This window comes from Periplaneta americana, chromosome 3 (genome assembly GCF_040183065.1).
Source record: "Periplaneta americana isolate PAMFEO1 chromosome 3, P.americana_PAMFEO1_priV1, whole genome shotgun sequence".
NCBI lineage: Eukaryota > Metazoa > Arthropoda > Insecta > Blattodea > Blattidae > Periplaneta > Periplaneta americana.
In genome coordinates, this window is record NC_091119.1 from 99,801,363 (window position 1) to 99,826,070 (window position 24,708).

At 34.7% G+C, this 24,708-nt stretch overlaps 1 protein-coding gene across 1 annotated transcript in view; it reads left to right on the forward strand.

Annotated features, from left to right (window-relative positions):
* Positions 1–21,343, forward strand: part of Rtf1 (RNA polymerase-associated protein Rtf1) — a 67,846-nt gene extending 46,503 nt beyond the window's left edge. Inside the window, exons 9-14 of the mRNA XM_069821124.1 lie at positions 801–996; positions 3,296–3,390; positions 7,394–7,556; positions 9,133–9,261; positions 12,443–12,620; positions 20,806–21,343. Of these exons, the coding sequence (XP_069677225.1) occupies positions 801–996; positions 3,296–3,390; positions 7,394–7,556; positions 9,133–9,261; positions 12,443–12,620; positions 20,806–20,912 (868 nt within the window). The 3' untranslated portion in view covers positions 20,913–21,343. The remainder of the gene's footprint in view (positions 1–800; positions 997–3,295; positions 3,391–7,393; positions 7,557–9,132; positions 9,262–12,442; positions 12,621–20,805) is intronic.
* Positions 21,344–24,708: the final 3,365 nt, after the last annotated feature.

The following is a 24,708-nucleotide window of genomic DNA, read 5'->3' on the forward strand; positions in this document are numbered from 1 at the left end:
CAACTAGATGGCAGCATAGTAAACCTAACAAAATTTGTTACTGTCAAAGCCTGTAAGACTGAGCAATCTGGGTATATATGATCTAGGGTTCTGGTCATGAGACATAATCATATACTTTGTCTTTTCTGGATTTACTTCCAAACCTATCTCTTATTTGCTTCAAGTAAAATTCCCGTGTTTTTCCTAATAGTTTGTAAATCATTTCCTAACATACAGTATTCACGTCATCCACATAACCAAGCAGTTGATGCAACCCATTCAATTTCAAACCTTCTCTGATATCCTGGGTTTTTTCTAATGCCATATTCTAGAGCAAAGTTAGAAAGTAAAGGTGATAGTGCTTCTCCTTTCTTTAGCCCACAGTGAATTGGAAAAGCATCAGACAGAAACTGGCCTATACAACAGTACTGTACATTTGACTGAGACACATTTTAATTAGTCAGACTAGTTTCTTGGGAATAGTAAATTCAATAAGGATATTATATAAAACATCTCTTTAACCTAGTCATGTCTTTTCGAAATCTATGAATAACTGATGTACTGTGCCTTGATACTCCCACTTTTTCTTAAATATCTGTCTAATACAAAAAATCTGATCAATAGTTGATCTGTTATACCTAAAACCACATCTATGATCCCAATAATTTCATCTACATATGGAGTTTATCTTTTCATAAGAATACTGGACAAAAAGTTTAAAGTAGTTTAGTAAAATATATAATAAGAAAGTATGTGTCATTTACATGGTTCTTTTTATTCCTGGTTACTTCTTTCATAGTTTTGGGATTATTTATTTGCAGACATGGTGCACAGGAGAGGGTGTTCCGACTGGAGTTCATTAGCAATCAGGACTTCACGGAGAGCGAGTTTATGAAGTGGAGGGAAACATGTGCACTGCAGGGCATCTCCATGCCTACACATGACGAATTGGAGCTCAAGCTCAAGGACATCAAAGAAGCTATGATCTACGAATTCAAGGAGGAGGATATTGAGAAGGCTAGTGAACTTTTCAGATTTGTGTGTATTAATCTGACTAAACTTGTGGTTGCATTAACAGTAATTGATCAACAAATATCTGAGATATAAAATTGTCCAATCTTGGGTAATTTTTCTTTTAAATAGAACTGTAGTTTTCTTTTAAATGGAACTTAATTTTAAGTGCAAATAGGTAAATCTTTTTTACATCCATTTAACTGAATTGATCAAATTTTCTAGAAATCTTGAACCTTGTAGATATCAGTTCATTACTAAGACAACAAAACTCTTCAAATTTTGTAGTTGAAAGTATAGGAACATTTCTCATTACACGTAATGTACAGAAAGTTTTATCATGCTGTAAAAAAATGGATAAGCAGTATGTTTATAAAAATAACATTTCCAATATCTGTGATTCGGGGGTTTGAAGCAAAGATAAATTTTTCATACTTAAGGGACTAGGGACTAGTTTTTTACAAACAAATTGTCAAGAAATCACTTTTCGTTCTTTCATACGAAAATGTCCCATGGGCACTTAGGAAGTTAATAGTAAGAGGTTTTTTTCCTCGTATGTATTCTTTGAGTTTCAGGAGCGATTTGTATATAGACCTGCTCCATACATCAGTATTGCATCCCCTTTCACAAATTTGTTTCTTTCTCGAAACCACGTGTTTAGATGTTCAAAATACGCCATGTGCATGCAGTTTTCACCAAATTTATCATATGCGTCCATGCATATATTATCCGATATCTAACATTGAGAAATCTTAAGTATCTTGAAAATTAAGAAGTGAAAATAATATGTAAATAAAAAATATGAATAAATAAATATTTGACTTTCAAAAATGTATTATGCCTAAAGTAATTTAGATATCATGAATTTCTCAGTGTTAAAATATTACCCATGAATCAGGGTCTATAAAAATATGAACTTGGTATGTTTAATTATAATGCTCATGGAGCCTTTTGGTTATTTCGCTAATTTGTATAATTCAAATAAAATTAGCTTTGAAACTAGCAGTCCGATTGAGCTGAAAATTTGCACATATCTTATTCTTAATGTATGTAACAAACAGTTAAATAAATGAAAGAAGTCGAATTAAAATTATAGGTATTTCAAAGCTTACTAAATGTAAGGGATACTACCTTAGTCCCTATTTACACTTGCTATTTGTCATGCAACATCAAGCGCTTTCTGTCGGCTAAATGTAGCATCATCATTTACACTTGCCAGATTTCTCATCTACAAGTCGACGCAAGTTGTTAAGCAACGTCCTATATTAAGCACTTTCTGTCGGCTAAATGTAGTATCACCATTCACTCTTGGCAAATTTCTCGTCTGCTACTCGAGGCTAGTTGTTGAGCTCGAGCAACGTGTGAATGATGTGGTGAGCCTTTTAAATGAACAGAATGGATTTGAACAATAGAAAAACAGCTGTTTTGCTTCTGCAGCTTCAAGTGTTTTTTAGCCTTTAGTTTTTGCTAATGAGAAGCAAAAAAGAAACCAAAGAGACTCGGGGAAAGGAAATGGATATCCAGAAGGCAGGAGAAAGGGTTATTCCATGTTCACAGTAAAGATTTCACACTGGAACAAAATTGCCCAACAAATATTTATTGTATTAAAATGAATTGTCAGTTTAATTTTTTTTTTCTTGCATATTGACTTTTGATGTTCTTTATTTTTGTTTTGATGTCAGATGGAATAGTATTGGGACAAACAGACTCCAAATTTTTACAAATAAACTCCAGTACATTTTCCCTCTGAATCCTAATGTGATAGTCCTTACTTCTGATGTCATATAAGCATGCACATTGCTCGTAATGCTCGATTAATTTCATTGCTTGGTTTTTGTTCCACTCTGACATGATGCTACAAAATGCGCGGAAACAGAGAAACAGCTGATTAAAAGTTGTCTGCTACTGCTTTTTCGAACCATGTTCGGGTCCTGTCAGTGAATTCGGCTGGCCCACCTACGTAAATGTCGCACAGAAATAGAAACAGCTTCTACCCAGCAGATGTTGAAAGGGAAGGAACGAAATCTATACTGCACATGCTCCCGCGCTGTAAGTCGAACGACATTGAGCAAATGTAAATAGGGACTTACATTTAGAATTAAACAGTCATATTATTGGCACAAGTAGATTTTGTTCAGGCTTCTTGATCTTGATTGATGGCTTTCCATTTTTCATAATATCATTTTGCTCATTGCACTAATGACATTTTATAGGAAATTATATCTGACCAATTGGTTATGTGTAGTAACTTTCATATATATTGTCTGTTTAGGTTCTCTTCTGTGATTGGCTTCTTTTTTAACAGATTGTACGAGAGAAAGAAAGGTTCAAGACCAACCCTTACAATTATGCAATGAAGAAAACTCAGTTGATGAAAGAGAGGGATATGGCACAAGCACGGTAAGAATGTGAGATCCCACTGAACAACACACAGTTTCTTGTTACAATTGAGGCATATTCTGCGAACATAGCTATAGTTTGTCCTCCTATATTACTGTGGGAAGCTGTACTACTTTCTAGGTGCTAAGAGTCTACCTTACATGCATGCCAAAGGAATTTCTTACACAAGGCCACTTACTATATTGGCACTCTGCTCCCCCATCCGGTTTTTTAAGGTTTTAGACCTCTTAAACACTGAAACAGGTAATCCATTATAATAATTATGTTAAGTGACTTCCCAGACTTGAAGACTATATCCAACAAAATCCACGATGAAAGTTAATGTTAATGTTATTCTAGTTCAGTCGATCACATTGTATCAAATGTGTTTTTAAAGACTTACACGGTGTTACTTTCAAAACTTCACATTAACTTCTAATTCACACTAAAATGTCGAGAGGTTTTTTAAGAAGACACTTTCGCTACACTACAAAAAGTTAAACTATCTTTATCTTCACATAAATTTTCAATGCCTGACTTTGCTTTCTGAGAAATATTAATCATTTGAGAGAGCTACAAGCTTTTGATAACCTCATTCTGAACAGAGATTCTAGCTAAAGTTGACAAACAGTCCTGGTTCATTGTAGAGCACAAATATGTGCTTGTCAGTTTTAACTTACTGAAGCTATGCTCTCCACTTACCAATGAGATACCAGTATGTATAGTCAACAAAATCCTAAGAGATATCTAAATGTTGGGGAAACAGTCCGTCATGTTGTGTTTGAAAATGTAATTCAAAGTTGAATGAAGGTTTCTATGTTTCATTATTCACTACTGCCTGTAAATGTCTTAGTTCATCGTAGAGCATCTGGCCATTAATATCACTTCCTCCTGGGGCTTCATCTTTTGTTTCATACAGAAATTACTCCTTTTTTTGTGGTGCTTTATGAAATACAGGATTAATGTCACGTGCTTCTGCCATTTCTGTGGCATAATCAGAGTCCCAATAATTTTTTCAGAAATTCTTCACATTTCTTTATTAGAGAAGCAACAAGTAAATCCATGTCCATTCTTTGCATACTTTTACTCTCAAGATTAATTTGAAACAACACGTCATGCCAAATCACCAAAGAAACTATAAAATCAAAAGATGTAGTACGTGCTTTTAGAGATTTTGCTTCGGATGTGGTTTTTGGGTCATTCAATTCTTGAATAGAAAGTAGTGCATTGCATATTTCTGCCAGCTGGAGGGAACTGATTTTAAATTATTCTGCATTTCCACCTTGTTTCACAAATCTCTTTACGAATTAGGTGTATGTGCCGATCGTTAAGAATTTTCCACCTTTTTATTCACCTACAGAATAGAACAAATAAAAATTGTAATACACCAAACAGAGATATGTTCTTCACCATAGATGAGATGGTACCACCAGTAACTAAATTCAGTGAATGACATCCACAAAGATTGAAGAATGTCCTGGGATACTTCTCTAGACTTCTATTTTGCACTCTTTCTTATTTCCAACCATGTTGGCACCATTATCATGACCTTCTCCTCTACAGTTATTTATATTAAGTCCACAGTTTTCAGTCTCTTCTAGAAGTGAAGAGTCCACACCTGTGGAATAACAGTCAGCGCGTCTGGCCGCAAAACCAGGTGGCCCGGGTTCGAATCCCGGTCGGGTTAAGTTACCAGGTTGAAGTTTTTTCCGGGGTTTTAACCCAATACGAACAAATGCTGGGTAACTTTCGGTGCTGGACCCCGGACTCATTTCACCGGCATTATCATCTTCATTTCATTCAGATGCTAAATAACCTAGATGTTGATACAGCATCGTAAAATAACCCAATAAAATAAAAAATAAATAGAAGTGAAGTAATTAAACTTTCTCCTCTTGAATCAAATACTGGACAGAAAGAAAGGAAAATTGTCTTAACTTGAGTAAGTTCTTCAATATAATCAACAAATCTTAAAGTGAATGACAACTGTTCTTGGTGGCTAACATAGGTTTACAGTCAAGTATCACTGAAAAAATATAGCTTTCTAGGTCTTGTTGATGATTTCATTATTTACTTTAGTTCCAAGGAGTTGTATTAGCTCATTTTGGACAGTCTTATCCAGAAATTGGTTATAAATTTCTTTTCACTGGATTCTTGTAATGTGTTCTGCCATCATCAGGTCATATTTCCCAAATAGTTGTACAGGGCCTAAAATGATGCCATTGTTTCTTTGCAAATAGCTTGTTATCACTTCCCCTGAATGCCAAATTATGCTGAGATAAAAAATAGTTATTTCAATTAAATGTTCTAAACCCCTCTTCAGTGCACCTACTCTTTCTCTCTTTGACTTTGAAGCTGACCATTAATACCTTTATGATTATGAATGTACTTTTCTGCATCACGCCATTTGCCATAGCACACGAAATGTTCACTTGCAATTTCGTGCTATTTCAAATACTCACTGATGTGCTTCCAGTTGTAAGTTGTGATCGAGAATTTCCAAACGGTTCGCAGTAAAAACAAATCCTGTTTTTGTTTCGGAATATTTAAGCCATTGGCGATAGCATGTTTCATTTTGGCTAGTTTTCTGGTGCAATGATACAGAGAAAATTTGTTGATTTATTTTCGAGATTTTTCGGAGGCTCAAATGGAAAATGTGAATCAATGGTGTTAAAAGACTATCCACGCATTTTGTTATTGATGTTTGGGAACAAGAAGTAGGATGGTCCCATATCAGGACTGTAGAGCATATGAGTCATTAATTTCACACCTGAAGTGACCAGAAAGTCCATTGTTGTTCCTTTATGTGGATTATTATGGAGATCATTCTGTATGCACTTTTTCTAAGACTGTCAGTAGACAAAAGCTGGTATACCACTTTACATTAACCATATGACGACCCTTCAATGGAACGGAAATGACAGGACCAAAGTGATAAAATAATGAGGCAACTGTCTTCTTGCTAGTGCTTTGGCCCGTTTTGACTTTCATTGGCTTATCTTCATGTGGTAAGAATCCATTGTGTCAATTGCCTTTATTTTTTGGCTCATAGCAATAAATCCATAACCTGTTGTGATTTCAAAAACAGAATTTGACTAGCCTTGATAATTTTTTTTTTAAGAATTTCCATGCCAATCAACATGTGTTTGTCTCTCAGCTTCTATCAAATTATGTGGAATTCTCCAAGTTATTACAATCATCTCTAATAATTTGACACACAGCAGTGATATCTCTGTCACTGATCTCTGTCGCAAGTCGACCTTCGTGGAATCATTGCTCATGTAAATATATCCACATTTGAATTCCACAAATCAACCATACACAATCCTTGCTGATGATGCTTCATCTCCAAAAGCATTTCGATGTTGGATGAATTCTTTTGACGTTAATAGCTTGAAAGTCTTATCAACATGAATTCTTGATAGACTGTTAACTTCAATATTTACCAGCTAAACTAGAAAATATATTTTGGATTTGTAAATAACAGTTATCTTGGAAACTGAATTGCATTTATTATCGAACAAAAGAGAAATTGGTTTATTGCTAAACATATCAGTTTGCAGAAACTTTTAATGTGATCCCCATATATCAATATTGCCGATTGTAGAGGAGAAATTAGTTTGCATACTATCTAGTTTATCTTTTGAATGGAAGGAAGAGAATATCTGGATGTCCTCTACTTGAATCTTCGATCTCAGTTAAATTTATTGTCCATTTCTGCTTTATTTAATTCAGAATTAATAACATTCTATAGCCTTTTATCTGAACAGTTTGTGTAGTTGAATTTTTTAATAATCACTGAAAATTATTTCAGGTACATTCAGCTGTGACATGAAATGGACAGTTTCCAAAATAAAATCAAAACAATAATCTTACAACTGAATTTTCTGGTGAAATAGGTGACAAGAATGAAAATAATAAGAAAATAAAAATACGTTTTTATCACGTGATTTTGACTTAATGTTGCAAGTTGAATTGTACAAGAATTCTATTGTAATTGGGTTTTGGAATGCAATGTTTGCAGAGGTGATGACTTAGAAGCATCCAGAATCCAGCAGAAGCTCCAGGCACTGGAAGAAAGAGCTGAGGAACTTGACAAACTACGCACCTCCACCATCTCCAGTATTAGTTACATCAATGATCGTAACCGCAAGAAAAATGTCGAAGAAGCTGAGAAGGCCATTATGGTATTGCTAACATATCCAATTATTGTTAGTGTTAATATTTGTATTAAGATCAAGCAAAACCAAGCACTGTGTACCAAAGCCAAAGATAAAAAATGGAGCATTTTAATTAAAAAAAAACAGAAATTATTCCTGAAATCCCACGTAAATCTGCAGTATTTCAAAATTCAGACTGCTTACAGAACACGATTATTTGGCCAACACTTGAATAAAATAGGAATTTATACAAATCCAAATTGCCCTCTATGCAACAAAGAAGAAGAAATGACTGAAGATCATCTCATAACCTGTGAAGTTCTACCTGATGGATCCACCACAGAGAAATATTGGAGAGCAAGAACGCTAATGGCTTCGTTGCCAAAGCCCGGCATTAGATAACAACATATTTGTATTAAGATTGCCACCTTACTTTGCTCCCTTTTTTATTCTGACAGTAAATTGATTTAATGTAGAATATTTCAATATTGTATAGATATATTACTGCATAGTACATTTTCTGATCAGTTCATTTATATTGCATTACATGAATTATTAACTTTTAGAGCCATAATCTCTGTGAAACAGACACCTCCATATAGAAGAACAAAAAATTATCCCTTGTGCATGTCCGACCAAGAGGGATCTTAGTGTAATTGTTAGTTCAGATATTCTGTAATTTTATTATACATTTCATATGGAAAAAAAAATGCTCTAGGCATCTCACTGCTGCCAATAATATCTGACAGTAAATGTAGGAACAAAGTGAAAACTACTAATTAGTATCGCAGATAATGTGATTTTACAGTCCTGGTGTATGTCTCAACACTACAGATCTCGTGCATGCTTAGGCCAGAAACATACATAATAATAATAATAATAATAATAATAATAATAATAATAATAATAATAATAATAATTAAACTTAATAACAATTATATGACTTTACATAATTTAAGGGTCATATCTTACACACTGAAGTTTTATAGCAACATAACCTCAATCTAAATATTTTTGTTCTCCAATTAATACGAAATATTACATATTGAGGCAATGGACCACAAATCGTGGGTTTGAATATGATCTCCTTATAATTTTACATTGAATAAGTCAGTGTACCATTGCCGTAAATATTCACATTTCCGTGATTTTGACACAGGTGAAGATTTGCCTTCGTAGATAGACAATAGCTTAAATAGAATACGTACAGACCAATCTTCATGATAGATAATAGCTTAAGTAGAATACTGCAGACCAGTTTTCATGACATGTTATTTTGCCTCGAAGGTTATTACTTAAAATATATTTTATTGTAAGTGTGTGAAATACTGCTGATTGTGTCTGTCTGAATATGAAAAGTCCTTGTAATAAGTGCAGAATTATTTGACATCAGGGAATAGACAGGATACATGGATGCTTAGACAGATAAACAAATTGACACAAAAAAATACAAGGTGTATTTTGTGCATATTATGTTGCATACATGAACACATATATGAAAACAGAGTTTAGAATTATGTGTAGATTATTTTCCCTGTTATGTACATTATATCTGCATACTTCTTCCAGGACATTTATTTTAAAATCAGTATTGTATTTGCAGGAGGAAGTGAGAAGAAATAAAGGGAAGAAAGCAGACGACCCATTCACACGGAGAAGCACGAAACCACGAATGGTGTTCAAGGTTCATGATCAGGAGAATATGGATGGGCAAATGTTAATATCAGCAGAGGTATGTGACAAGTGCACAGTCTACTTTATAAATAGCTTTGTTTATGAAAAACACATTAAGAGGTTTGATTTTTTACTCTCTCTTCAGAAACTGCTTTTGACAGGCTAACTATTAGTCACAGACAGAATTTAGCAGATACCTTTACACTTACTATCGACACCTCAGTATATGGAGACCAATCTGGAAAAATGCTTCATGTTCACTTTTGGTGCAAAAGGAGCTGATGTTACAATCTAGTGGCTTAGCATGAACACTGTCACGTGTCTAAAGCACGAAACTGAAAAATGATCCCAGATATACGAAAAGTCACATTTCCACGTAAAACTGGGATTATCTCAGCACCACAGACCTGTGACACGAAGCATTCTTCCCACTTTGTCTTCATACGTGATGTACTAAGTTGCTTGTTTCTTCCTGATTATGAATCAAATGAGCAGAAGGCCTTCTTGACACACCTCTGCTATAATAAGCTTATTAAAATGTTGTTGAACTTTCGGATGTCCACTGTTGTGATTAATCTTAAGCTTAAAAGAAAATGTGAGTACTCGAAGCAGAGTGTAGTAAGTGGGGAAGTGACATTTAATAAACAAAGCATTACGAATTTACTTGTACTTTTGCCCACAGGAAGTAATGCAACTGTTATTTTAGATAGAGTTATATCAAATGAATTGTTGGCAACCACTTTCCAATTACAATGTTTTTAAAAAATTTACATTCATCTCACCATTACTCATTCTAAGAAGTCAATCCATTTAGATTTTTGTAGGTATAACCTGTCTGATGAAACATTGCAGTTTTCAGGTGAGGGCGCTCGTGTGTCGTGAATGCGATCTGCTCAGTCTCGATGCATGGCGAGTCAGCTGGAGAAATGTTGGTACATTCTGACAATAAAAACATCAACAGCTATTATGAACATAATCAAATACAATTACCAATACCATAATTGAATGTCATATGTACGGTATATACACTTACCTTATTCCAGAAGTAGCTGTATGGCCGAGGCAGAGGTCTCAATTTCATCTGCACAATCAGTTGACCTGCCTTCGTCTACTATATCTGTGCTGCTATCTGGCCTATCATAATCCATCTCATCTTCATCACACTCTTCATCATTACACACAATGCCTATGTTTATTACTATCCTTTTAATTTCCTCTTCCATTAATGCATCACAATGCCAATATTAGTCCTCAATATGTTTAGCAGGTTGGCAACATTTTATCCAGTCTTTTTTGCTGATTTCGCTTATTGATTGTGCGGTCAAAACTGGCAGGGAAATGGAACCAACATTTTTAGATGCTGTGTTTTGTTTCACCAAATTCCAAACAAGTTCTATTGGATTTAGGTCGCAGTGGTAGGGTGGTAGTCGGAATACAGTAAACCCATGTTCTTTTAGAATCCTGTCCACTGTGTATACAGCTTGTGGCTTGTTTTGTCTATTTCTATTAATTCTCGTTTGGTTAATTCTGAGTCTGCAGTGAGATTTTGATTTTTAACCATGAAATTATGTCTGCTTTTCTACAGGCCATTGTTGATACTTTATTTTCTTGTACTGTGTAATAAGATGCATTATCTAACACAACAATGCATTCAGATGGCAGATTTGGTATGGGATGTTTCTTTAACCATTTATTATAATTTTTGCCGTTCATTTCATCATGATAATCTGCAGATTGAGATTTGCAGTCATATATCAACTCGGCCCCTTCGATGAATCCTATTTCACCACCAGCGTGAATAACAATAGCCCTTTGCCCAACACTTTGGTTTACGTGCACACCTTGCACATCATCATGCTGCCAACACTTTTTTACAGTATAATGTTTCACCAGCAACAGTAACAAATATAAATGACACTCGGGAGGAAATTAAACGGAGAATAAATATGGGAAATGCCTGTTATTATTCGGTTGAGAAGCTTTTGTCATCTAGTCTGCTGTCAAAAAATCTGAAAGTTAGAATTTATAAAACAGTTATGTTACCGGTTGTTCTGTATGGCTGTGAAACTTGGACTCTCAATTTGAGAGAGGAACAGAGATTGAGGGTTTTTGAGAATAAGGTTCTTAGGAAAATATTTGAGGCTAAGAGGGATGAAGTTACAGGAGAATGGAGAAAGTTACACAACGCAGAGCTGCACGAATTGTATCCTTCACCTGACATAATTAGGAACATTAAATCCAGACGTTTGAGATGGGCAGGGCATGTAGCACGTATGGGTGAATCCAGAAATGCATATAGAGTGTTAGTTGGGTGGCCAGAGGGGAAAATACCTTTGGGGAGGCCGAGACGTAGATGGGAAGATAATATTAAAATGGATTTGAGGGAGGTGGAATATGATGATAGAGACTGGATTAATCTTGGTCAGGATAGGGACCAATGGCGGGCTTATGTGAGGGCGGCAATGAACCTCTGGGTTCCTTAAAAGCCAGTAAGTAAGTAAGTATAATGTTTCACCTGTATAAACATTTGACTTCTTTGGCCCCTTTTCGTTTTGTTTTAGCATTCTCAGGTATGCTGCATGACGTGCAACACTGTCCGACCACTCCATTAAAACATGTGACATGTTTTTGCATTTCTTAAATTTGTATCCCATGGATTTCAGCAGCCTCCAGAATGTATCTTTTCCGCCATTAAACTGTACTTTTTCCTTAACAGCATTCAGGAGCTTGTGTAGGGTCGGAATTTCTTTTCTCTTCTCATAAAACTCCAAAAAAGGTCTGCGGATGACACATTTTTCAAAATCATCAATTACAATTTTCTTTGGATGTGGGCGGCTTTTACCAGGAGTTGAAAATTGTCCTTTAATTCGCTTTGCTTCCTCACTGTCCTTAGCTATAATATTTATTGTTCTTTCACTCTTCTCCATCGCCTTGCTGTTCTTTTCACAGCATTCATTAATGGAATGATAAGACCTTTCTTTACAAAATTTTAGCACATTGTATATAATCTTTCTGCTTTGTGAGTGTAAGACAACGTTTGTACAGTGACTTATGAATCACCCTGTGTATGTCTGTCTCTATATATATATATACATATATAAATTTTCCATCTCTCAGTTCTTCATTTTGTGGATTAACCATCTCTTTTTTTTTTTAATAAGCGAACAGTACGTAAAAACCAAAATCATCCAATATACATTATGGTTGCAACTATAATGTCTACTTTTTTGTGACCTTAGGCAGAAGATGAGAGGAGTAGATTGGCTATTGAGGCTGCCATGACAGTAACACCAAGCAGAGACCATGAAAAGGAACCTGAGAAGAAGAAGGAGGTAGCAAAGGGGGGGACCAAAACTGATGACCTCTTCTCTGCACATGACTTTGATATTAAGATCGACTTGGAAGTCCCTCTACCCAGTGAGTATATACTACAAAGCTTAGAATTAATTGTGAACTTCTTTGGTTATACAATAAAACTTCATTTTAATATTAGTGCTTTTAAGGAAAGATTTCAAAAGTCCTGGTAGAACTTCAATAAAAACAGTTGTTATTGTGACTTTGCTATATATATTGTGTGTTTGCGCAAGTGTATTTTTATGCTGAATTTACAGTGACGTGACATTTATGACACGCCATGCCACATCTTAGTATTGTTTTTGACTATAATTGTTTATTTACTGTGCCCCCTTTGCTTATCTTAAAAGTTAATAATTTACATTAACGTTTTCGATACATATGTGTCATCTTCAGATGTAGAGTGTTAAATGAACATTTATGATGAAAACCTTGCCTTATGGTCTGGAACTTATTATGATTTTCGGATCTTGCTAAAGTGAATTGCTCTAACTTAACCTAATTTGGTCTATAATACACATGTTACATTAAGTTAAAATCATTTGCAGTCCATATAGTACACTTTAAAAGATTTAAAATTATTTAAAAGTGATATAAAACTATAAATATAATCAGAGGAATATAAAACGTTATTGGACACTTTAAAAAACTGTAAGCACTTGTTGGCTGTGTTTGCCAGTTTTTAACATCGTTAGATGGGGTTGCTTCTGTTGGTCTTGATTTTAACAATGAACTAAAACGGAGTACTGTTTATATCACTAACATGTCTATAATTATTAACAATGTGTATTATTGAAGCATTTCATTCGATTTTGATCTATATTGATGTGAAAATCATAGATATATGTTGCTATGTGTCGGTGGTTTGACATTATTGGTACAAGATGGATGTTGTCGAGTCCATGAGTTTAATACAGCCTTGCGTGTCTGTAACAATATGCATAAATGTTAATAAATTGAATTGAAATTGGCTGGTGTTGTTTTAATTGAATTTTAGTTGAAACTGCTTCTGGTAGAAACTATTGCAAGAGAGTGACTTACGATTTGACGTGTGTTGAACTGCTCCTACTTTGATGCTTGGCTGATATTAAACTGGTGGGCTCACTCACAATATTTCTTAGGTTACGTCGTCTAATACCGGAAGTGGAGGAGGAGTTGGAGGAACCTGTGTGTGTGTTTGTTTGGGCGGGAATAATTTAAATAAGTTGAAAAGTGGATTGTTTGTGTTGGCAATTTGTTCATTTGAAAGGAGTTTTCCTGAGTTGAATTCTTTTATGATGTGGAATTGTTCGGCTGTTTCTATTGTGGGATCATTTGTGATTTTTAGTATTTTCAAAGTTTCGTTTATATTTGTTAAGTCATGATTCTCGTCTATGAGTGTTGTGCGAATTTGGATCTATTCCTATTATAAATGAAGTCGGAGGTATGTTCGCGGAATCTTATTTTAAAATTGCGCCGGGTCTGTCTTATGTATGTTTTAGTGCAATTTTTACATCTTAATTGGTATATGCCACTGTTTAGGAGGGGTTCGTTATTATTGGTTTTATTGGGAATTATGTTATTTAATTTGTTGTTGGTATGGGGAGCTATATTGATGTTTTGCTTTTTAAAGAAGTTACTAAGTTTATTTGAGATCTTACCGTAAAATGTTAAACTGTGCCATTGTTTTTTGTTTTGTGTTTTCTCGGGTTGAAGTGTTGTGAAATCTTTTTTATGTAATTTTGTTTTCCTTTTTTGTATTAGGTTGTTGATTAGTTGTTTTTCATATCCGTTTTCCGTGGCTAACTGCTTTATGTAATTAAGTTCTTTATTATAATTATCTTTATTTAGTGGGGTTGTAAGTAATCTGTCAATAAGGAAGCGGAATTTACTCATTTTGTGTGTGGTGGGATGTATGGAGTGTTTATTTATGGAATGTGTAGTTGCTGTTTGTTTCCTATGTATGTTAAATGTTATTGTTGGGGGTTCTGTTGTTATATTTAGGTCTAGGAAGTTAAGACTATTCTTGTTACTTTGTTCTAATGTGAATTTTATGTTCTGGTGCCATTTATTAAACTCATCCAGTATTTGATTATTTGTGTTTTGAGTGTTTTCGTATATTATTATTGTGTCGTCGACGTATCTTGCGTAAATGCTGAAGTTGAACCTATTGTTTAAATTGTTTATGTGTTTGTTTTCTAAGTCTTGTAGGAATATGTTAGCTAGGTATCCAGACAGGGGGTCGCCCATGGCTAATCCTGTTGATTGGGTGTATATTTTATTATCAAATTTGAAATAATTTTGTTTTAATGATGTTTTTAGTAATTGGGTAATTTGTTGAATTAGATTGTTGTCTAATTGGGCTTCATTGAGTTTTTTGATAATTATATTGATGGTTTTATCTATTGCTATATTAGTGTATAAGTTTGTAACATCTAGTGAAAGTATTTTGGTATTGTTCGTGGTTTTTAGTTTTTGAAGTTTTTTTATGATTTGTTTCGTGTTGATAATGGTGTATTGAGTGTCTTGAATGATGTTATTGCTTAAGAATTTGTATAAGTGTTTATTAAATTTGTAGTTTGGGGCTTCTCTGCAATTCACTATTGGTCTCATTGTCATTTTCTGTTTTGTGTTTTGGGAAGTGTTTTTAAGTTGGGTGCTTTGGGGTTCTTCATGACAAAGTTGTGGGTTTTGTTATTTGGTATAAAATCAGGTGCATTTTTTATGGCGGTTTTTATTTGTTTTTGGTATGTTTCTGTGGGGTCTGATTTCACTTCCGTGATATGGTTGCTGTTGAAGAATGCACATGTCTCGTGTTACCCAGCACAGTGTGCCACGAATCCTGTTGCAAGACCAACGTGATGATCGCATGACGATTTGTGGTGACCTCATCTGTAGTGCTGACAATGATCCGACGTTTCTCAACCGGATACTAACTGGAGATGAAACTTGGTGTTTCCTTTACGATCCGCAACTGAAACGACAATCCGCCACGTGGAAAATGCCGTTATCACCACGACAGAAAAAACTGCAGCAAGACAGGTCAAAAGGCAAGGTGATGCTTGAACTGTTTTTTGATTCAAATGGAATTGTTCACATGGAATTCATCCCAGAAGGTGCAACTGTGAACAAAACCCGCTACAAAGAGATCCTTGGCCGTTTAAGAGATTCAATTCACCGTAAGCGACCTGAGCTATGGCGTACAAAGAATTGGCTGTTGCTACATGACAACGCCCCTGCACATCGCTCTGTCCTTGTCCAAGAGGAACTTGCAAGACAACAGGTGACAGTTCTTCCACACCCTCTGTACTCACCTGATCTCGCACCATGCGATTTTTTTCTCTTTCCTCGCATGAAAGCAACCCTACGTGGACGTAGATTTCATTCTTCCGAAGAGGTCATGACTGCCACAAGAGAAGCCATACAGGACCTTCCTGCCAACATCTTTCAACGGAGCTTCCAGCAGCTATACCAACGTTGGCAAACGTGCATAATGGCCAACGGAGACTATTTTGAGGGAGGATGTGGTTCTGTTTAAATGTACGCCGTGTTATGCAGCATCTTGTGATACATCCAGATTCTTGTGGGAGCCTACCCTCCAGGCGTCAAGTCTTAGAACTTAATGACTGTACCATGTATAACAACACTATTAGATTATCAATTCGAAAATGCAGACAAGTGAGTGATGATATAGTAAAAGTCCGACTCTGCCAAACAAATCCGTTCTGGTTAGAGAACACGCATACTTTAAGGAGAATGCTAGGAAATCATGCTAAATCATCTTACAGATGAGGAAAATTACTTTTTACCTCACAATTAAAAAATTCGCGGATTTCGCAAATAAGAAATTTTCAGGTTCCTACTTATGAGACAGTATGCATATTACTACTAGGCCTACTGCTATTATTGCTTCTATTATATTATTACTACCCTGGGTAAACACCTCAATCGTCTTGGCATCCTGCCATCATCAGCCTGCATTTTATGCCATCAACAGGAAGACATGGATAGGCAACATCTTGCAAAATGCCCTGCTCTGAATTCCTTCAAGGAAGTCGACCGCTACTGGGAAGCCAGAGCCCAAATGTTTTTGATTACTTAATTCGTAGTTTTGTTCATCACTTTCTTGCTTTTTCCTCAGTCAATGATTGTAAATATCATGTACTAGCCATTAGACAAATAAATAAATATTATTACTACTATTGCTATATTTCATTTTTTATTGTGAGCATATTTTCAGTTCTATGTTTAACAATAATTAAATCTTTAATGTATTAAAAATAGACGCACTGTATCTTAAACTTTGTATTTCTTGGAGATCCTTGCAGATTCGAGGACTATTTTTTGGAATCCGTACAGTTTACACTCCAGTTCATTTGAATACAAATTTCTGCTTTCACTAGTTCTGTTGACATTCTGTTCCTGTCATCTGTCCAAAATTTGCAACACTGATTTTTATCTTTGTCTTGTGTCATTGTTGTTATCACTGCTTTGAAAATTGACCATCCATTGTAGAATTCATTTCTGTCGAAAGTAACTTGACATTTATTTTCTACGTGAACTAGGCCATTAAATGAGAACAGATGCAATTACAAATATGTTATTGTCCCTAAATCATACTACTTTGGTTAGATATTTCAATAATCTGTCATACACAATGGTGAACCCTTTTATTACAGTTTGTCTTTCGGTCTCTGTGAGATCTTCAAAGAACATAATATTCACTTCAAAACCGAAAATTGAGTCCTTTTTACGAATATCCATTTTATGCAACAGTTACATTTGATTTTAATTATTTCTGCATTCTCATTACTGTCTTCATTAAAGTCGTGGATATCACTATGTTTTCCATCTTTTGCAGAAATGGTTCTTATTACCCTTATTTGAGGCATCTGAACCAATTGAGAATGGGGTATTTTTTAGGTCGTTCAGAAGTCTTTCTTGTGCAAATGGTAAAAGAACACCTGTAACAAGAGCTTCACTTTTGGTTTGCCCACAGGTTTTCTTTTCTTTTTTTCCTTCTTTCCCCTCCCCCCCCCCTCCCAGCTACTGAAGGTTAATTAAAAACACAATAGCAAGGTTGTTTATTACCACAATCTTGTGAATTGTAGGAATGGTGATGGAATAAGTATTCCTAATTGATGTTCTACACCATGACATGTTAAAGTTAACTCATTTGCTGTGACTTTATCATGTTTAGCTGAATATTATGGAAGCATACAGGAGAAAATCCGTAAACGATTAAGGAAAACATAACATTTTACTTGAAGCAACTAAAGCGATAGGTTGGAAGTAAATCCCAAAAAGACAAAGTGTATGATTATGTCTCATGACCAGAATATTGTATGAAATGGAAATATAAAAATTGGAGATTTATCCTTCGAAGAGGTGGAAAAATTAAAATATCTTGGAGCAACAGTAACAAATATAAATGTCAGTTGGGAGGAAATTAAATGCAGAATGAATGTGAGGAATGCGTGTTATTATTTGGTTGAGAAGCTTCTGTCATCAAGTCTGCTGTCAAAAAATCTGAAAGTTAGAATTTATAAAACAGTTATATTACCAGTTGTTCTGTATGGTTGTGAAACTTGGACTCTTACTTTGAGAGAGGAACAGAGATTAAGGGTGTTTGAAAATAAGGTTCTTAGGAAAATATTTGGGGCTAAGAGGGATGAAGTTACAGGGGAATGGAGAAAGTTATACACTGCAGAACTGCATGCATTGTATTCTTCACCTGATATAATTAGGAACATTAAATCCAGACGTTTGAGATGGGCAGGGCATGTAGCACGTATGGGCGAATCCAGAAATGCATATAGTGTGTTAGTAGGGAGGCCGAGACATAGATGGAAGAATAATATTAAAATGAATTTGAGGGAGATGGGGTATGATAATAGAGACTGGATTAATCTTGCACAGGATAGGAACCGTTGGCGGGCTTATGTGAGGGCGGCAATGAACCTGCGAGTTCCTTAAAAACCATTTGTAAGTAAGTAATTTTCTTTGTTCTTCTCAGGTACCAATAGTTTATTAATAGCTGTAAGCCATCATACGTAAGTGTAAATGAAATATTACACCCTTTACACTTGCAAGAAAATTCATCCTCTCATTTAAGCAGCCAATCCTTGTACTTATCATTTTGTCAACCACTTATCACGAGAAGAACTTAAATATCTTTTTCCCAAATTCATTTCGGACAAAACTTAAAACTTGCTGAAATTCCTGGACTTTGCACATGCTTAAGCATAAGACTACACTGAACTGCAAAGCTATAAGAACTGTACATGGAGGAAGAGAATATTGTGTTTTGAATTTTAAATTGTTCCATTGTTGAGCATTCAAGTTTCGTTAAAATATTGCTATAAAACTTTATTTATGACGAAATTTAATTTAAAATGGTAGATTTAAGTCATATTTCTAAAATAAAATGTTACTGTCACATCAAAATTATCAGTTTTAATTTAATTACGTAAATTTCATTGTTGTGTAGCGTAAGATAATGTCTGGCTAGCTAATGGTTTAAAGTCTATAAGCACAATAAGCTTCAGGCTGCAGTGCAAGCAGTGCAAAAAACTACATAAATGTTCACTTCTCAATCCACCTTGCTTGCATCATTAAAAGCATGGCACAGATGCTCACTTTTAAAGTTATTTGACGGACTGTCATTATTGTGCTTACGACTAATGGGTCAATTTGCACCATATTGTTAGGGACACCCAATTTTCGCGAATGATTTTTTCACGAACTTCTGCTAATTGAATCAGAGAGTTAACATTTTTGTAGGTATGAACGAGACTCGTTACATGTTTTACAGTTGCGATCTGTCGCGAATTTCGCTCGTTTTTTGCGAATTTGGCAATTTTTTTTACGAATATCACCGAATTGTACCTTCATTAGTCACAAAATTATATCATTTTATTTTCGACAATGAAACATTCGAAAAAATACCAAAAGTGTTTCTCTTTCATGTTCTATCATGTGGAAAGCATGGCTGCTCAGCTGTGAAATTTGAAAATTTGTGTGTCGTGCATGCACAATGTTTAAGTTCATTATACACTAACACAGTACAAAGAAATGTGTAAAAGATATTTACTACATTTTCAGCAAACAGCAGAAATAACTAAAATGCTCTCTCAATTAATATCACTCAATAAAAGAATTGTATTCCAATGGATACCATCCCATTGTGGAATCCTGGGAAACGAGAATGCGGATGATTTAGCAAAGAAGTGCAGCACTGCTACTTACAGACCTGTTACTAAATCTACGTATTACTCTGTGAAAAGATTTATTAAATCTACATACTTAGACTTCAACAAACAAAATTTGATAACACAATCCCAAGGGAAAAAATGGAACTCTCTGCATCATAATCCACATCGTCTGTAGCTGCATTTAGATTGGCAACAGGCCATGATTGTTTGGCCAAACACCTGCATAGAATTGGAATATATCAGTTCCCTAACTGCCCATTGTGCAACTCAAACCAAGAAATGGATTCGGAACACCTCGAAATCTGTGCTTCAGTGGCTGACCATGATAATATCTTTGAAAAATATTGGAGTGCAAGAGGTCAAATGACTTTATTGTCAAACGCCTGGTATTAGAAAACAACAACAACAACATTTTCAGCAAGAGTGCACAACGAAGACTAAGGCATAATGTATTTTGATAATTCGGCAGCCAAGCATCTCTGTCATAGCATGTAAATGAACAGAGGCCTAATGGTTTTTATATTTACGTGACACTTTTTTCCATCTACTGTGTAATCAGCCGTAATAATACTGGGGAAGACTGTAGGGGAATGAGTATTTTATTATCAATTTTTTAAAGAGTGATTTCAGTGTTTCAATTCAAACTTTTACTTCACGATTTACATATTTAAATACAGACTTCATTCTTGATTTATATATTTAAATAACGACTTTTTTTTTATACGAATTATAGTAGTTTTATTTTAGCAACTCTGATGTATTTTATTCACCATTTTACTAATTAAAATTTCTATCACAGTTTCCCAATGCAAAAGGTTTCAGTCAGCCAGAGATGGATTCATAAAACCAGGCACTCTGGGCAGCGCCCGGAAATCTGGCAACCTCATAAGTGGTCCATTAATTGTGGTGAATGTTTGGAGATTTCTATTTTGATTTATGAGAAATGCAAGATATAAATTTTGTTTTTATCTACTGCAGTACAGAGAACATGTTGGTAACGTGTGGCACGTAATAATTCCAGATCTCTGTAATGTTTTTGTGTTGTGTTGTTGCAGATAATCCTGTCAGTGTGACACCAAAACCAGTGAACATTGTGAAGGACACAGGACCTAGACGATCACTGAATCTTGAGGACTACAAAAAGAAAAGAGGATTAATCTGAAACCACTTCGGATTTGTGTTATGGACGTGTTACATTATCATAATCATGATCACATTCATTATAACCGTCATTATCATCACCTCCATCACCATAAATTGTAATTTCAGGTGTAGTGTGGACAGTGTGACTCCAGTGCGTCTGACTAGAAACCTGAAGAACATGACATTTCATTCGTGCAATTGGAGTGATGCTGTGTAATAAGATCTTGAACTCGTATTAGACAATCAGGTTAGTGGTTCTCAGAGTCTGTGTACCTCAGCCTTGATGAAAATGGGCCTCACAGCTTATGATATTAATTGTTTCATTGTCTTTAAGTTTTGAGAAACCTGACTTTACATTGGAAAGTTTGCCTTCACCCAGATAACTGTGAGCAGTGTGCTAGCATGAGTATTCAGTGTATTCTACTAGCATTATTAAACACATGAAATATTTGTGTTTGTTTCTATTTTAATGATTCTGAAATTGTGCAGTGAGCTTCAATGTGCTTGTCTCCAAACACGAAGTTCACAATTGAACCATGTATACTTGGAGGACCGACATTTTTTTATTATAAAACCTGAATACCTCTAATTGGAAGGGAAATAAAGCTGGAATCCCTATAGTATTAATGTGCTGCATGTAAGTAAGACAGTTGCATATAAGGTAAATTGATTCAGCAGCCATTTTCACTTTTCACGGTAGTCCCTAAAATAAGGTTGGATGTCCTTGCAGGCTGATATCTTGCAACTACTTCCATAGTATTCGTAATTGGAAACACTGGAATTGGTACAAAGATTCAGTACATGCATAAATCTGCCTACACTAAAAATATACCAAGTAGCACAACAAAAAAGTGTCTGGCATAAGATACCTACCCAAAATCAGGAGAAAGTGAATGGCTGAAAGGAATAGGAGTAATGTCAGTTTTCTTTCTTGTTCAGCTTGTATAGATGATTTAGCAGAAAGTTAATGAACCAGTTGTTTAGTAAATGAACTATCATATTTTGTGTGTCAGCTAGGATATTTACATTTTTATAAACTTATTAATTGAAGAAGCATATGTTTCATTCATATAATTTATCTTATTGTTAGTGTCTCTCAACTTTCCTTTATTCTTGAAACCTGAAGAGAAAAACATATGTAAATTCCAGAAACAATATTCTTGTCTACTCGTACTTTCTGACCAATTGAATTAATTTTCTTTCTTTTGCCGTAATAAACAGAAAGTAATGTAGTAATGACTTCATTTACAAACATGACCAAATTATCAGAGTAAAGATTTTATTGAGTAAATTATTGTATGTTATAGTATAACTTCTTCACATCAGTACTTTGTGCATCATCTTTCAAACTTCATTAATGCTTTGATTTGCATGGTCATACTACAATATTGGTGACAGATTTAATGTTCCCCCCCCCCCCCTTTTCTTTTAATTACTTCAGTGCGCTAGTTTTTACCGACTTTCTGTTAAAGAGTCGCTTGTGATTCTGTTATTTTTATTAATTCTCCCCTCGACTATTAATCATAAATTTTCAATTGGATTAAAATACCTGGACTACCTGTACTTCTAGTCTAATAATTCTTATGCCTTTCTCGATCAGTTTCATCCATTCATAGTTTTCTGCCTATAGGCAGATCCTTCACTGCAAACTCAGCATTCTTCAGTGTTTCCTCTTTTCTGCCTTCATCTTCGTCTCCACATATGATTCATATTTTAATGTTGTCTATCATCTGATATCTTTTTCTGCCCCAAACTTTTTCCTATTCACCATTCCTTCCAGTGCATCCTACAGTAGGCAGTTTCTTTTTAGCCAGTGACACTGCCAATTTTTTTTTCTCTTCTTGATCAGTTTCAGCATTATTCTTTCTGAGCCCATTCTTTCTAGCAGAGATTCATTTCTTATTTTATCTGTCCATTTCACATGCTCCATTCTTCTCTATGCCAGCACAAGTGTTACAAGAAAAATGCAGAGATGTGTTTGAAAAAAATAGTGGGTTTCACACTGTGTGTAAAGTTTGAAGTGTGCTGGATGGTCAGCAAGAAAAGAATTTTGATGTGTGACATGGCCTGCTATAAATTTGCCAGAGTGACTTCTTGTGGCATGGAGTTTTTATTTTCCCATTATAAAGCAGTGTTCCGTGAAAGTTGTCAATTTGTGATGGGCAACTTGAGGCTGAATCTTATTGTATATTGTAATTCTTCAGCAACATAGTATAAATTATATTGGTGAGTACTGCGTATTGTTTATATTCACATAAAATAATTCAAATATAATGAAATATTTTACTTTTTTGTCATATATTTCAAGCATTTTAGCACATAAAAAATGTTTTTTGCTATTTTTAGCATCTTAAAATCCTAGCCCTAATAATTTAGATATTAGTAACTTTTACATTTATAAAAAAAAATTACAGAATTTAATATCTGACTAAAACAGGGATAAATAATTGAAATGTCTACCTCTCTTAACCCCAGTCATCAACTAATCAGTCTTGGAATTCTTTATTCCACAAAACTATATTTCCAACTACATCAGTTTTTGACCTTGCCCTCAGGTTGAGATCACACAATTCCCCATAGTTCTAGCTGATATACTGACTCCACATCCTTTATTGGTTGTTACATTTTACAATTTGTTATTGCTTCATCTTTTTCTTTTATTTTACTTCTTTGGCTTACAAGGGATGCCTCCTGGTATGAATACTCAAACACAGATGAAACCTGGCTCACCTTACTAATTTGAGGGTGCTGAGTCTCGTTATAATGGTCTTCCCCTTCTCAAATCATCAGTTTAACCTACAGTGACACTTTTGCTTTGTTTTGAAGGGAAACGCAGTTGCGAAAATGTTCTTAATACACACGAAAATTAAAGAATATTGAATAAAGTACATACCATATGTTCTTAATTGTGTAGGTGTGAAATGTCAATAAAATGATCATAACTAAGGACACCTTAAAACAGTGAATAAAATACATCAAAGTCGGTAAATAACACTATTGTAATTCGTGAAAAAATTCATTATCAAATGTGTAATTCATGAAAAAAGTCGTTATTAAGTAGCAAAATTTGCGACAAATCGCAATCGTAAAATATATCAACAGAATGAGTCTCGTTCATACCTATAAAAATTTTAACTCTCTGACTCAATTAGTAGAAATTCGTGAAAAAAAACTATTGACGAAAATTGGGTGTCCATCATAACAGTAACAAGGTGAGAAATGGGAACAATTTGCGTTGCACATTAAATACAATATTACATTTTTTAATTGAACACCTCAAAATCTGTGCTTCATTGGCTAGTCATGATAATATCTTTGAAAAATATTGGAGTGCAAGAGGTCAAATGACTTTATTGTCAAACGCCTGGCATTAGAAAACAACAACAACATTTTTTAATTAGTCCTTCTCTTCAGTTTCATAGCCAGCTGCTTGTCATGCATATAGAATCATAGTTTAGTATAATGGCGCACATAATTGATTATAAATGACGAAATGCAGCTTTATGTTGAACTGTCTGTCATAAACCTTTTGCTGGATCTAGTCAAAGTCTCACAGCCTTCTGAAATAAACTTTATAATGTCGGAAAAAGTACACTTCCAGAGGCTGAACATAACAGTTGTCTTTGGCAGTATAATCTTTAGAGTGTTGTTTTTATCAGAAATTTCATCTTGCAAAATCTTTATTAACAGCCAAAACTTGGGAAAAAAAACCTGGCAAGATATGTATTTACCATTTTTACTTGTATCGACAAGTATGTTTCCTAGAGATTGGCAAACCTCATCAATATCTTTTTGCACCCTCAGACCAAATTTCT